General features: G+C 36.2%; 2 protein-coding genes across 6 annotated transcripts in view; both read left to right on the top strand.

Annotated features, from left to right (window-relative positions):
- The first annotated feature begins 240 nt into the window (after positions 1-240).
- Positions 241-7,436, top strand: LOC121912820 (secretagogin-like). 2 transcript variants are annotated; one of them, XM_042435275.1, is made up of 11 exons: positions 241-704; positions 1,556-1,626; positions 2,428-2,523; positions 2,925-3,014; positions 3,300-3,356; positions 4,383-4,460; positions 4,536-4,591; positions 5,015-5,060; positions 5,181-5,240; positions 5,797-5,865; positions 6,705-7,436. In XM_042435275.1, exons 1-11 carry the CDS (start codon positions 635-637, stop codon positions 6,828-6,830), a joined length of 819 nt encoding a protein of 272 aa, XP_042291209.1. In that variant the 5' UTR covers positions 241-634; the 3' UTR covers positions 6,831-7,436. The 2 variants fall into 2 exon arrangements, with proteins under 2 accessions (XP_042291209.1, XP_042291210.1); XM_042435276.1 differs by lacking the exon at positions 241-704 and adding an exon at positions 1,365-1,467 and having other exon boundaries at positions 6,705-7,435.
- A 3,570-nt stretch (positions 7,437-11,006) lies between these two features.
- LOC121913565 (protein MTSS 1-like) overlaps positions 11,007-15,755 on the top strand; it is a 70,971-nt gene continuing 66,222 nt past the window's right edge. For 2 of the 4 annotated variants that reach the window (XM_042436230.1, XM_042436227.1), the window contains exon 1: positions 11,008-11,562. In XM_042436230.1, the coding sequence (XP_042292164.1) occupies positions 11,491-11,562 (72 nt within the window). In that variant the 5' untranslated portion in view covers positions 11,008-11,490. Of the gene's footprint in view, positions 11,563-15,755 lie in introns of all 4 variants that reach the window. The other 2 variants (XM_042436226.1, XM_042436231.1) reach the window with 2 other exon arrangements.

Here is a 15,755-nt window from a genome sequence, read left to right as displayed (position 1 = left end):
ATGTGTTTATGTATCAATGTAAATATGTACTAACATTACGGTCGTGTTTATAGAATAAATGGGGTTTTTATTTTCAGAGTTAAATACAGAAACTCTGGGGTTTATATTGTATAATGAGCTTCAAATCTTGATTTATTATCAATGAAACGTGCTGATGAATTTATATTGAATTCCATTTTTTTTTTAAAATACACGGTGATGGTTTTCATTTTATTGGGAAAATATTTTTCAGTTTTGTCATTATTTTTTCAAAAAAAAAAATCTGCTTTTTTAAAAATTAGTTAAATAATGTGTTTTATTGTTTTTATGTCAGTGGCCCTGCGAGCCTTAAAATGTGACATCAAGCTGTCAAATATTTCTGTATTTGTATGTTTATACCAATAAATTCTGTTTTACTGGTCAGACTCTCTCTCTCTCTCTCCCTCCTTCCCTCCCTCCTTCTCTTCACAAGCTGTTGAACCTCTTTTGTCTCATTTCGCTGATTTCAGGAGACGCCAGAAGGTGAAAACAGAATAAATTTGTCCCTGTTTTTTCTCTCTCTCCTTTGAGACACTCGTGTTTATCTCTGGAAGAAGCTTTTTTTTTTCCTTCGTTGTCGGTCACCAGCTCGACCTTTGGACTGGTTTTCAGCACCATGGACAGCGCCTTGGACAGCCTGGACGCTGCAGGATTTTTACAGATTTGGCAACATTTTGACGTTGACGGTAAGAAGAGAAGAGTTCATGTCACTAGAATCTGAACTATTTATAAATGTTCCTTTAAATGCATCACAAATATAAAACCTTGAATCTACCATTTCTGTTTAGAAATTACATTAAACTGACGATGTAACAGTTTTATTAACAATAGTAAGCCAGATAATATTTTACTCTTTTATGACTATCAATAGACTCTTTTTATATCAAAGATGTTGATACAATATGTGGTAGTTAAAGGCATTCAGCCATTTTTTCACATTTTTAGATCTATTTGAGGGAGATTTTAATGCATTTTCTCAACATATTATCTAATAATTGTCTATTTCTACTGCAGGATGTATCCACACTATAGAAATTAATGATTTCAATCAGAGACTCATATTCCCAAAGTCAAAGATTAGGGAGAAAAAAGCTTAAAAATAATAAACTACAACCTATTTTGATCCACAAAGTTTATTTTTTTTACAAATGAAAAGCAATAATTAAACCAGTTGAGCTGCAGGGGAGGCTTTATCTTATATTTAAAGCTTAAAGCTCCATAAAATTCATATTAAATCAAGGGTGAAATGTGTAGAGAATAAATAACTTATAATAAAAAATAATAATAAAATCCTTCGTAGACTGTGATTTAAAAAAAAGTGAACAATGGTTGTTTGGTTGGTTGCTAATTTGTTAGCCTCATCAGCTAGCAGGAAGCTAATGGCAAAAACAACCAGCTTAGAATAATGAGATTTGACATTTAGAGTTTATTTGTTTTGTACTCAAGCAGGTGACGTAACTTTTACTCCATTAACATGTTGCTGATATTTAGCTGCTTTGTCCCGTTGACCTGACGAGATGTCTGGTTGTGTTTTTAGACAACGGCTACATCGAAGAAAAGGAGCTGGACGCTTTCTTTCAGCACACGTTGAAAACACTCGGGATGAAGGTAAAGAAATAAAAATGTGAGGCTATAGTTTGACATTATTGTCTTCCTACCTGCTTAAAATGATTAAATACATATTCTTTAGCGTTAAGAAAGACGCATCATTTTCACCCTTTTAGCCTTAAAGCTACAGTGTGTTTTTGATATTACCAGCAGGGGGCGCCAAAGTAAGAAATTAACAATAAATACAGAATATTAGATTTTGGTTTGCACAGTAGTGGTAAGTATCAAAGTGATTGAGGTTAGAATTGATTGTGATAGTGATTTTTATTGATTGTCATCATCTTTATGCTGATCACTGAAATGAGGTCAAAGTTCATCCATCACTGTCAGTTTTAAATGTTTTTAACAGTCTTTGACATATACAAGATACTTAGCACTGTAATAATGATTCAACCGTGAGAATTACAACTGTAATTCATTACATTTTAAACATAACATTTAAATGATTATTTAATATAGATAGTTCATTATATTTTGTTTATTCATTTTCTCTCTTTGTTTTCTCCTTCACAGTAAAATATATAAATATGAGAATGCAAGTTTACTGTCATATGTAAGCATGTGTTAATCTACATTGTGCACTCTTGCAATTAATTTTTAATTAATTAATTTTAATTTTTAAAACAATATATTACTGATAATTTCCTATGTATACAAAACTACTTTGAGATGTACTATTAGTAGTTTTGGATGTTTCCTTTCAGTCACCTGTTGGTGGGATTAAGACAATTGAATTGAAGACTTGAAATCTTATTTACATTTTTAATTCAACAAATTACATCATGTCCATGTTGTTTCCAGAGAGGAGAGATAACTGAGGACAAAATAAGAAGACTGAGAGAAAGATTCAGGTCTGCTTACGACATCACAGCCGACGGACGTCTGCAGATCCAAGAGGTGCGATTACAGCCGTCTCTGGGTTTTAGAGAAGACGACACGTCAACATACACAGTTTTGTGTTTTCAGCTGAGATTTTTAGAAATGTTGGACTCGGGTCACGTCAGCAGTCTGCAAGAACAAAACCACAACACTGAAGAATGATTTCTGACTTCTACTGGTTCGTAGTGTCCCAAACAGAGCTGATGTCAGGAAGTGAGTCTTGAATGATGGTTCAGTTATTGATCTACTCAACTTTTTGGGGAATATGGAACAGGAAAGATATTCGTTGGTACCTTTTTTTAACAAAGTGTGACGTTGGATGATCTTATGATTGAGTCTAGTTATCATGTAAACAAGTTACAACCAGCTCATCTCTCTACTCTCTGAACTGATGACAGATGTTAATCTTCTGTCTCTAGTTGGCCACCGTGATGCTGCCTGAGGAGGAGAACTTCCTGCTTCTGTTCCGCAGAGAGACGCCGCTGGACAACAGCGTGGAGTTCATGAGGGTGAGGGTCAAAGTTCATCTAGTAATGGAGAGTATATGTTTGTATAAAAACTACAAAAAAGTACAGTTAAAGGTACAGAAGACACTATTTACATGGTACAAAAGACATATCAGTCTAGTTTATTGATTATTTTTAATGACATTTATACTCCTATAACATAATATTTTCAAGAGAATAGAAAAGTATATCAATGATGTATTTAAATTTTAAATATTGAAGGGTTAAATGACTTTAGTTTATGGGATATTTATTGTATTTTCAATGATTTGTCTTTGTCTTGTGCAGATCTGGAGAAACTACGACACCGACAGCAGCGGTTACATCTCAGACATTGAGCTCAAGGTAACCGCTGAGTTTTGAACAGTCCTCTATAAGATCTGGTGCAACAGATGTTCAGAGAATGAGGGATTAGATTGTCGTGGCGGTCTGGATCCTCCGATTTCTGGATCTGTTTGTTTACAGACTCGAGAAGTGTGTTTTAATTAAGATATGAGTGACAGGAGCGATGTGTTGTTTGGCTTTAAAAGCAAATTATAGAAGTGTTTAGATTAAGTTTTCAGTTGGTCGACCACTTTGGTCCAGACTGAAATATCTCAACAATTATCAGATGGATTGTCATGAAATTTGGTTCAGACGTTCATGTTCCTCTGAGGAAGAATCCTACTGACTTTATTGATCCTCTGACTCTTCCTCTAGCGCCACCATGAGGTCAACTTTTTAGCTCTTTATTGAAATATCTCAACAACTATTGAATGGATTACTGTGAACTTTGGTTCACACATTCATGTTCCCCAGAGGATGAACTATCATAAGTTTGATGTCATCTGGTCAAACTTTCATCTTGTTGTTAACTTTGGTTTCTGACCAAATATCTGAGAATCTAATCACATCTCCATCAGCCTCAGCTGTACTTACTGTTCTGTGTTTAGCACTAATTATCAAATGTTTGCATATAATAACCCAGTAAGTAAACATTAAACATGCTAGCAGTATCAATGTAAGCATATTCACAGGTGGATGTGAGTATGTAACTCAAACGCAGCCTCACAGAGCTGCTAGCATGACTGTAGGCTTTGTATCATTAAAAACTGTCAATTTATTGTTAAAATGGGCAAAACCTTCCTACTGCTGGTGATTAAAATAATAACTGATTAGTATATTTGCATACATTTAATTATTCCTACTTTTGACACTCAATCATTTGTGTTGTGGTAAGTTCAACTTTCTATTCCATATCGTCTTACTTAAATCTTTTAGCTGCCTTTCAGACGAACAGTGATTCTAAACAAGTCCTTTCTTCTGAACATTTGGCTGTTTTGGGTATTTTTGTTGTCTCTCTTTATTTTGGTGTCTTGTGTTCCCCTTCAGGGTTTCCTTCAGGACCTCTTCCTCCAACACAGGAAGTCCATCACCCCTGAAAAACTGGAGACGTACACCGACACCATGGTAACCGTCAGACTTGCTTTACACAGCTGCTTTTTCATTGGCTGATAATTTCATTCTGTTTTTTTCCTCCCGTAGATGAAAATGTTTGACAAAAACAGAGACGGCCGACTGGATTTAAATGACCTGGCCAGGTATCGTTGATATGTGTCATGTGACCAGACAGAGAATCATCAACAGGCTGTAAAATCAAAGAAAAATACAATTTCAGACGTTATTTTAATCTGTTTAACAAATGAGCTTTATATTTAAAAATGCAATAAACTAATTTTAGCCTGTTAAAAATAAAGATGATTCTGTTTCTAAAAGCATGACGGCACTGTGCTAAAATATTATTATAAACTCAAGGTCCACTTACTAACTGTTTGCAGAGCTTTTGGCTGTATCCCTCAGCCTTCTTCAGCAAGTAGAAGTAGTACTGTTTACAAATGTCCTCAGGTAACTTTTGTAGGAAACAATGTAATTTTCTTAAAGCAGATTTGTTCATTTTACTTTTAAGAGTGAATTATTAAAGTCATCGTATCATAAATCATTTATTTTACTTTTCTTTTCTCCAGAATTTTGGCCCTGAAGGAGAATTTCTTACTGAAGTTTAAAATGGACGTAAGTTTGTTGAGGATTTTTCATTTGTATAATTTTATAGTGTTTTTTTGCAGAGAAAAATATCTTTTTGCTGCTGGTTCAATGAGGGAATATTGATTTTAGCTGCGTGTTTGGTTTCAGGCTTGCAGTCAGGAGGACAGAAAGAGAGACTTTGAGAAGATATTTGCTCACTACGATGTTGTAAGTTTGAATTTATGTCTTTTTAATCATCTGTTAACACTCACACTTATACTGACATTATCTTCCCCACTAAAGATTTATTGGATGGAGAGTTTTTGTTCTTGTATTTAATGTGACCAGACGGACCAGAGTAGTTTTTCTGACACTTTTAAAGTTAAAACCAATTAAATAAAACAACATAAACAAAGATACTATTTAGAATCTGTAAAGGTTTAATTTAAGTCCAGTTTACAGCATGTCTGTGTTTTAGTTTGGCTGAAAATCTGATTAAATGGAGATATTTAATTGCACTTCATAGTTATTTGGCACTTTGCTTGATAAAGTTCTGTGAAACGCTCTCAGGACATATTTTACATGATGAAACATATAATCAAATGGACCTTCATAGAACCAGGATCAGGTTTTATACAGAATATATTTCTGTTTTAAATTGATTTTCAGTCATCACATTGCAATGAAGGAGGTCGTGGCAGGAAGTAGTGTGTTAATTCTCTTGTTTTTATTCTCTGTTGATAATTAAATATGTGTGTGCGTGTGTGTGTGTGTGTGTGTGTAGAGTAAGACGGGTGCGTTGGAGGGTCCTGAGGTGGACGGATTTGTTAAGGACATGATGGAGCTGGTGAAGGTAAAACTTTTTCATCCATTATGATCTTAGAGCAGTTCCATGTAAAACTATACAAATAAAGTTTCCATGTGTTTATAGTTTTTATTTCATCAGATATCAAAACACCTGAAATAGAGACTTTTAATTTTCTTTAGTCTGTTATTTCAATGATTCAGTGACATTTTATTGGCATTTATTTTCTCATTTAAATAGAGTGAAGTGTCCCAGAGTGAGATTTAAATAACTGCACTCCTTTAAAGATATTGTTAAATTACTACTGTCAGTGTGTGATGTGTTTGGCTCGTAGTGATGAACCTACACAGAATTATCAGCGACTCTGCAGCTCCTCTCGGCTTTACGGAGCTTTATAGTGAGTTTCAGCTCGTTGTTTATCTGTCCGGCTGCAACTTTACTGTTCTGCTTCACTCTCAGCGTCTCTCATAGTGTCGTTTTCAGAGAGAAAAAGCTCTAAAAAGCCGCTGTACACTACCTGCTCACAGTTATCTGTAGACTAGCTGGTGAACATAGTGGAGCATTTAGCAGCTAAAGAGCCAGATATTTCCCTCAGGAGTTGGTAGAGAGCAAAAACAGAGCTAAAAGAGAGTGAATATTGGACTTACATTCACCAGGTGGACAGAAACACGACTCCACATGAATGATAATGTTGTTCCATAACTGCTGGATGTGGAAAATAAACAACTGTTTGCTAACAAGTTCAACATATCAACTTTCTTTTTGCTGATTTTTAATAATTTCCACTACATTTGGATGGAAACTTAGCTTGTTAGACATTTTTAGCCACCAAGAGTGATGCAGGTGTTGACCTCTGACCTCTCTGGTAACCCTCCTCTCCTCTCCAGTCCAGCATCAGTGGAACAGACCTGGACAAGTTCAAGAAAGCTCTGATGGGTCACTGCGACATCAACGGAGACGGGAAGATCCAGAAGAACGAGCTGGCTCTCTGTCTCGGCCTCAAACTCAGCTAACGGGACACTTCCTGACCTTTCTCTCCTCCATCACTTTCTTCCTCTTTCTTCCCACGTGACTTATTCCTCCTCCCATCCTAATTTAACCCTCCTTTACCGACCCTGAGTTTGATGTTTAAACACCACATCTGCATATTTTCTGCTCGTTAACAGAAGCACGTCTCCATAACTTCACAATAAAAGCATATTAAACGCCGCAGTATTTAAACAAAGCTTTGAGTTATAAGATGCAAAAAACAAAAAACCATCTAGTGGGTCAGTGTGTTATGTTTTTAATAACTGCATGACATGTCGCCTCTTCGTTATGTGCTAATAAATGAAACAAAAATGTTGTGAAATCGGACAAAATGAATGAATAAACATATTTAATATTTGACATTCGTGTCTTATTTTACTGTGTCTCACATTGAAAGAACATCAGGAAGAAGAAAACTCGTTTTAATGTTCATTACTGATTATTGTTTATGTTGTTTATGGTCTGTAAAGCACTTCGGTCAACGTGGGTTGTTTTTAAATGTGTTTTATAAATTGACAGTTTCATGTAATCTGACACAATCTCTTAATCGTCCAAAGAGCAACGACGTTTGTTCGGTGTAAACTTTCACCTCCAGAACAACAACAACAACAACAGCAACAACAACAGCAACAACAACAACAACAACAACAACAACAACACAACAACAACACGGCGCTTTCTCTACCCAGCTGCAGAAATTACGGCTCAATTTGGGATTTAAAAAAAACCAACCAGATGCCCAATCAGACAAATCGGAGGCAGTTTTCCAAGCAGGTGGTTGTTCTCAGGAAAATTACAGAGGACGAACATCAAGAGTGAAGACTGAGAGTCGCAGCTGCGCTCAGCTGTTCCCACTTTGCAAATCACGTTGCTTTGTTTCACTTTTTTTTTACCTCCTTCTCTCCTCCTTTTTGTAACATTATGAGCTTTAACTTCAGGTTCCCGCCTCCGTCAGTGACGTCACCGCAGGTGTTTTTTTTAATTCTCCTCATCATCACTCTGAAAGACTCTTTAATGCTTCTTTCAGGCTGCTGATTAAACGCTCGTCGTTTCTTCTTCATGCTGTTTAAAAACAGAGTTCATGATGCTTCATCAGTGTCCAGCTCCTCGTCCTCCCACTTCTTCTTCTTCTTCTTCTCCCCCCTCCCCTCTCTTCTCTCTCTCTGATAGCTGTTATTAGTTAAGTCTCCTGTTTTTTGGGGGGAGATAATGACACAGAACACTGCTTTTTGTGACTACCAGTGTGTGTGTGTGTGTGTGTGTGTTGTCGCTCCCTGTCATTAACCAGCAGTCTCTCTGTGGTTAAAATGACACGGCTGTGACTGTTTGAAGCTCTGCCAGCTTCATCATCTGATCCCACATCTTCCTCCAGGAAACCGCTTCAGTCCCCGACTCCTAAAGCCTCAGCTGAGGTGAAGAACTCTCCGTGTTTCCTCTCAGCTGTAGTGGAAACTGTTTAAAGATGAATGTTACGTGTCTTTACGTTAACCCTCCTGTTGTCTTCCCGTCAAACATGTAACTTCTGTCCTTCCGGGTCAATTTTGACTCGGGATGCTTTAAATTATAATAAAACACCCAAAATTCAATGAAAGTAGTGATCATTACTTTTATTTGCAAAGTGTGGTGATTTTCAGGCAATTAGATGAAAGAAATCCACATTTCTGATATAAAAACAATTGAAAACGGGTCAAATTTGTCCCGAGGACAACAGGAGGGTTAATAGCACAAATCTACATCAAAAAACAAGAGGAATAAACTTAAAAAAAACAAAAAAAACAAAACTTGGAGCTGTTTTATTCTGGTTTTCTTGGAATTATTGTTGTTTTCAGACCAAAAAAAGGTCAAACTTCAATTTCAACATAGTGATGTAAAGAGATCTTTTTTAAAAATGATGAGATACAAAAAAAAAAACCTTAACATAAATGTAAGTAGCGGTTCACTGACGGAGTTTGACCAGCAGATGTCGTCCAACTCACATCAGGATCCTCTAGTCTGTTCAGAAACACTCAACTGAACTCAAGTGGACAAATGATGTAAATGATGCTCATAAGAATAAATCATCCTGAGTCTCAATAAGAGACAAACTGAGATCAATGAAGTCAGATGAGTCTGAAGCTGAGAAAAATATGTAAAAGTGAGAAATGTAGAGAAACAGAGGGGGGGGGACAAACACAAAGTAGAGTAAAAATAATTATATATATTTTGTATTTTCATATCATAACATTAAAATGGTTCATTCTACATGAGATCACATGACACACAATAATACAACATACAGTAAACAAACAACTTCCAGTGATTCACATGTTCTAAATAAAAACTAATTAATGCTGAAAACCCAAAGACTGACTGTAATCTGAAGAAAAACATGTTTTATACAGATAGAAGAAAAAAATATATATATATATAAAAGCAACAAATACGAGATAATGTTCATTAATGACCAGGTGTCTAAATACTGACACAGAGTGAAAATGTGTGAATGTTGACATGTAGTGTAAAAGAAAACTAGAAAGGCTCCATTTACCATTTAAAATAATAATTATTAATGCATTAACTGTAATTAAAATCACATTTAATTTGCCTCAGAGCTGCCACTTAATAATAGATATAATATTTTATGAATGTCTTATCTTTTGACTGATGTTTGATTGTTGAGTATATTAACTGTATAATATAAAATCTAAAAAAACACATCAAATAATATTAATTTTTACCTGATAAACATGTAAACACAGGTGATATTTAAGCTGCAGGTTGTTTACAATGAAAACAGTTGAACATGTTGTTTTATAAGGTAACAACAGAAAACTGAATCAATCTTTTATTTCTTCCTCTTTTTCTACGTTTTGACGTCATGCAGTGAAGCGGCCACTAGATGGTGACGTAGCTTCAAGTATCTGAGTGATCAGCTGACTCACATTGACACACTGACACACTGATTCTCAATGTGGGGTCCAGGGACCCCCAGGGGTCCTTTAGAGGGTTCCAGGGGGTCATTGTTATAATAAATAAATATAAATCCATCTGTAAATAACACAATGACAGGATGTTTAACTATACTGATCACTGGTTTCATACAATTTATGTAATAAAACATCTAAAAGTAAAAATCTCATCAGATGAGCTCAGAGGACTGTTATTGATTTTAGTATTTATTTTTAATAATTTCAATCTATCACACAGCTGATTCTACATTCCTGTAAATGGTTTATTTATTCTACTGCTGATTATTGGCTTCATATATTATTTTAATATTATTTTGGTGTCTGTGTGTTTTATTGTCTTGGTCTCCTGTTAAGTGATTCTCAGTCTCCATTCTTATTATTTAACCTGTCGAGACTGTAAATAAACTGACTTTAAATATGAAATATCCAGAATATATTTTAACAACAGCAACCTTTAAAAATAGTATTAAATATTAGTCAATATTAGTCAATATTTACTCAGCTAAGCATGATTTTTTCCCAATATTCTTAGAAATAGAATCATTTAAAGTGAGTGATATTAACGATTTAACGATGTATTTTATTCTACAATATGTTATTTCAATTTATTTTTCTATTTTTTCACATTATAATTTTGGCTAAAGGTTCTTACTGTGACACCTAAATATGTATTCTTATTTTTTTATTTTGTCTTATTTGTCTCATGTTTCATTATTTGATGACAAACCTCTCTTCTTCTTTCCTTTATTTTGAAGAATCCCAATATATTGAATTATTACAACTATTATTATTATTACTTTATATTTCATAAGTGGTCTCTGTGCTTATTGAACTCCAATTTGAAGGGGCGGGGTTACGAGCAGGATTTGTGACGTCACAAACAGTTTGGAGCCAATCATGGTCCAGTATTTAACTGACACGAGTGTGATGTGGAAACTTGGAAGAATCCAGTGAACAAACACTGACAATGAACTTTACAGTGAAAGAGGAGACATCTTGTGTCTGACAGTTAAACTTGTGAAATTAATTTGTGAATTTGCATATTTATAGATTCTTTTTAATGAGGTACAAAGAGCAGATTTCATTTTAAAGATTTTAACAAGATAATTAAACTTTTTTTTTTATGGAAAAAACCATATCAGACACATGTAATTATCCAAAGTAGAGTATCTTATATAAATATTAAATCATATCTGGAGGGGATTTTTCTTTAACAACAACAAAAAAAAGCTCCATCACCTGAGGGCGGGGCCAAGCTGCGGCGCGTCCACGGCTGCTCCTGCGCGCTCCCGGCTCTGGTCTCCTTCAGTCAGCGGCGGTGTGGAGCAGCTCGCTGGGCTGAAGTTAAATCTCTCCGGCTGTGTGTCGCTCGCTGTTTTTCTCTGCTGTCAGCCTCTTCTTCTTCTTCTTCTTCTTCCTCTTTTTCTTCTCCAACATGCGTCTCCTGCTGCAGACATGGGATTCATCTCCTCTGACTGGAAACTAACTGCTGCTTCTGTCCGTGTCTGGCTCTCTATCAGCCGGGGAAACCCTGCAGCGCCAGTCTGAGCGGTTTTTTTTTTTTTTTTTTTATCAACACCTTCCTCCTCCTCCTCCTCCTTCTCTCTTTAATTCATTTGTTTCCTGACGCTTCATGTATGGACTCCAGCAGCTGTGAGTGAGACTGTTTGGTAATTTCCTGTTCACGCAGCTGAAGATGGAGACGGTGATGGAGAGGGAGTGCAGCGCGCTGGGGGGGCTTTTCCAGACTGTCATAGGAGACATGAAGGTAACACGGTTATTTATTGCATCTGATTTGTTGATCAAAATCAATATTAAAACACGTGAGATACTAAAGACAGACAGATCCTGCAGGCTCCTGTTGCACAAAACCATAAAAAAAAAAATCAGATTTATTGCGGCTTTATTGGAGATTTCCAGGCGTCATCATTAATTTGCTAATTATCCAGGAAGGAAGGGAGGAAGAGGAGGAGGAGGAGGGAGGGAGGGAGAGGGTGTGTTCAGGCTCTGGAGCTTTATTTTTTAGATGCAGCTTTCTCTAAACATGACTTGAGCTTGTTAAACCAGTAACATCCTGATAAGCAAACACAGTTACAGGCTTTTTAATTAATATGAAGGAGAGTGAAGGAGAGTGATGAAGAGTGTGTTTCTTCTTCTTCTTCTTCTTCTTCTTCTCTGAGCTTCTGCTGTCAGAAGGATGTTTGTGGATTTTTCTTGATGTACATAAAAGAAGAAAAATCAGGTTTAATAAGAATCTGTAAAAGAAAAAGACGTGAAATGTGGTTTTCAGCTGAAATTATCGGTCAGTTAATCAATAAGGCAATTATAACTATAACTATCAATAACTGATTCATCATTTATGTGACATTTGAAGCAAAAATGACCCAGTTTTACCTTTTAAAATGTGAGGATTTGCTGCTTTTCTTTGTCTTATATGATAATAAACTGAATATCTGTCAGTTCTGGATACTGATAATAAAATATTACACAACACATGAAATAAACTCACATTATTATTATTATTATTATTTTGTAACAGCTGTGACGTGCTGCTCTGGATGTTTAACAGTTGATAATAAACTTGTTTTGTTTTTAGTGGATAAAATACAGTTAATAAACGTGTCTTTGATGATTTCCATCAGTGGGACTCTGGTTGGAGACGATGTCACCTCAGACTGTGATCGACAGTTTCTACTGTTCTTCTGACATTTTATAGACCAGATGATTCATTGAGAAGTTAATCGGCAGACTGATGATGAAAAGAATCATCAGTTGCAGCTTTAAATGGCATCAACTAAACATATGTGATGAACTTCAGATTAAAGCGGAAACTGTTGATTATTTCCTCTTTTTGTCTTGTAGAAACATTGTTGACTCTGCAGTGATTGTATGAAGTAAATGTAAATATGTGTTTGGTTTGAGTCAGTTTGTGGTTTAGACCTGGTTTTAGCTTTGAACTGGTTTTAATGGTTATATGTAGGTTATGGTTGATGGTTTTTGTTAAGAGTTGGACTCCAGTTTGCCCGCAGTGGAACCATGTAGCCCACAAACAATATGTCACAGCAACATTAAATCTGAAGCCTGCGTCAACAGACAGTAGATGAACTGTCCTCCTCATCAGTAAACACAATATAAGATTCATCAATATAAAACAATATGTAAACAATGAGTCAAGACAAAGCAGCCAAGTGTGTGTGTGTGTGTGTGTGTGTGTGTGTGTGTGTGTGTGTGTGCAACATGAAGAATATCTTCTCAGTTAAACATCACAAGCAAAGAACCAGTAAACTGCAAACTCTTTGATTGTGTTTTTAAAATCCACAGACTGAAGAATCTCCTGCAACAACAAGGAGAAGTTTAGAGAAAGAAGGTTTAGAGTTATAAAACATCCATGATTAGGAACGTGGTGGATTGAAACACAGTCTGCAGTTTTCTTCACCTTTGAGAGTTCACCATCACTGTGCACAAACTCCTGAAATTAAATCACTTCTTCCACAAAGTCCTCCTGATGTTTTATGGTCCTGTTCTGTGTCTTTACGTTGCTGCTGCGTCGCCGTCGTGTTCAAACTGACGTAAATCATGTTGTTAAAAACAGTGTTGAAGCACAGCGAGATGATTCACTCCTCATCACTTCCGGCTCTGAGGCCCCTGAGGCCCCGAGGCCCAGTAAGTCTGTGCATTAAGACGCCGTTGAGCCCACACACACCTGTTTCCACGGTGACGTAATAACAGACAGGTGGTGACTAACAGGTGTAGTGGTTGGTTCACAAGAGGGAGGTCTGGGAAAACTGCCACACCCTCCTCTTCTTCTTCTTTCTCCTATTTCTCCCTCTTCTTCCTCCATCTGCTCTTCCTCCAGACTCATTTCCCTCCCCTTCACCTGCATTTTTCTCCTCTTCCTCCTTCTCATCATCTTCTTTCTTTCCCTCCTCCTCCTCTCTGGCGTCCTGCGCTGTCTTGATATTTTCCATTTTTGAATTCTTCTTCTCCTCTCCTTTACCTCCTCTTCCTCTTGTGTGTGATGAAGTACTTTTGGAAGGACTGACACTGTAAATCTGAGTGAAACTAGAGTAAGTTTAACACGTTTTTTGCTGAAAAAAGTACAAATGTAGATGTTATTTTCATGTTTATGTGCTGGTTGAAACATCGTACTTGAACGGCAGCCTGATGTTTTATTCATACACGTGACTCGCAGACATCCAGACGCAGGTTTTCCCTCCGTTAGCAGAACGAGTGTGTGGGTGGAAGAGCTTTTACTGTGTCACTGTGGAGGAGACTCCAGTCTGCTGCCTCTAATTGTCTTTTTTTTTGTCTGTGTGTTTGTACGCCGAGCCTGCAGAGACTCCTTAAAGCAGACCTTCATCCTTCATTTTAACCGAAGGAAAACAAATCGCTCGGTTAATGAAAGTCGAAACGCTTGTCTGTCACTAATAAGGTGGTTTGTTTTCTTAGAGATGATACGTGAAACAGTTTTAGCCTCTTTTTTCCACTGCAGGAACTTAAAAAACCCACAACCTGGAGCTTCCTAAAACCTTTAAGAACCTGCTTCTGTACCAGGTTCTTCCTTCTGTTTCCTGTATTTTACAAAAGGGGAGATTTGTGCCATTAAAAAGTCAGACGCAAGGATGAATATGGCGTTTTTATTGGCTGTTTAGCAGGTGGTGGAAGGAAGCAGTTGTGGAAAAGACAACAGAAGTGGCACCGATATTGTAATCGGTTTTCTTTGGTGTTTATGTTGGGAACTGCACAGGCTGGTTGGCAGCCGAGGTGAACATTGTGATCCTTATTTTTCTGGAACTTGTATTTTCATATCTCCTCCTAAGATTTTGTGCCATGAACGCATCACCAAAATAGGCGGAAAACAGTGGGAACAAAAGCAGAAAATAACTTAAAAAGTGCTTTTTGAGGTCACATCTGAGGTCTAATCTGATTAATATGAAGATTAATAGATCGCTTAATGTCTTTGATACCTGTTAAACAGTTGCAACACTTTGGTTAAAGGGTTTATGATTAGTTTTATTATCGATATCGTTGTGGCTGGTTGAAGGTCAGCGAGGGCTTCGGCCTGAAGGAGGAAAAACTTCTACAGGACTCCGATGTAAAAAAAATGATAAAAACAAGTATTTATTCCACAGTTTGTAGCATCTTCTTACAGGAGTATTCAAAGCCAAGTTCTCCTAATCAGCAAACTGGACTACAGTAAGAAAACCACAGGTTGACCCCAGTAGATCTCTTAAAGTGACAGTAACCTACTTCACTGTTTTAACAGAAAGATTAAATAATGTTGCCTTTACAAAATATCACGCTTACATCAACGTCAATTAAACTTAACTTTAACAAATTACTATTATAAACTTATTCAATAACTTATACGTAATTTCAATTTACATGAGTTGTTTATCTAAACATACATAAACGTAACTTGGCTCCCACAATCGTTTTGTCTATAAAATGTCAGAAAGTGATGAAAAATGTTTATTAGTTCTTAAAGCTCTTGGTGACAAAGATCAACAAACATCCAAAGATGCTCAGTCTAGTCTCATTTATGACACAAGAAAGCTTCAATCAGCAAATATTTGCAATTTCTGCTTGAAAAAATGACTAATATGATTAGTCGATTATCAAAATAAAAGCTGATTAATCGACTTTACTTTAAAACAGTTTTAAACAGTTATTAACCAGGAAACTGTTTGCTGCTGCATGTTGTTACAAAGAATAACTCTGGTAAACTTGTATTTCTCAAAGGATTTTTCATAACAAGTCATAACTCAAAATCTGTTTAATTAGAGTCTAGAGTCATTTTAAAAATGCCCTTTTGTTATTTATATACTCAACATATTTGTCATTTCAGTCATTTTTTAAGCAAAAGTGTTGAATATTCACCAGTTCCGACATCTCGAATGTGAAGATTTGCTGGTTTTCTCAGTTTTCCACGACAGCAATTTGAATATATTTTGGGTTTTG

This window comes from Thunnus maccoyii, chromosome 15, assembly GCF_910596095.1.
Source record: "Thunnus maccoyii chromosome 15, fThuMac1.1, whole genome shotgun sequence".
NCBI classification, from domain to species: Eukaryota; Metazoa; Chordata; class Actinopteri; order Scombriformes; family Scombridae; genus Thunnus; species Thunnus maccoyii.
The sequence above is the reverse complement of the archived record's forward strand: the minus strand, read 5'-3'. Positions and strand labels throughout refer to the sequence as shown.

Coding starts and splice junctions, on each gene's coding strand:
- LOC121912820 (XM_042435275.1), top strand. CDS start 635: ATGGACAGCGCCTTGGACAGCCTGGACGCTGCAGGATTTTTACAGATT. Junction 705..1,555: donor GCAACATTTTGACGTTGACG/GTAAGAAGAGAA, acceptor TTGTGTTTTTAG/ACAACGGCTACATCGAAGAA. Junction 2,524..2,924: donor GACGTCTGCAGATCCAAGAG/GTGCGATTACAG, acceptor TTCTGTCTCTAG/TTGGCCACCGTGATGCTGCC.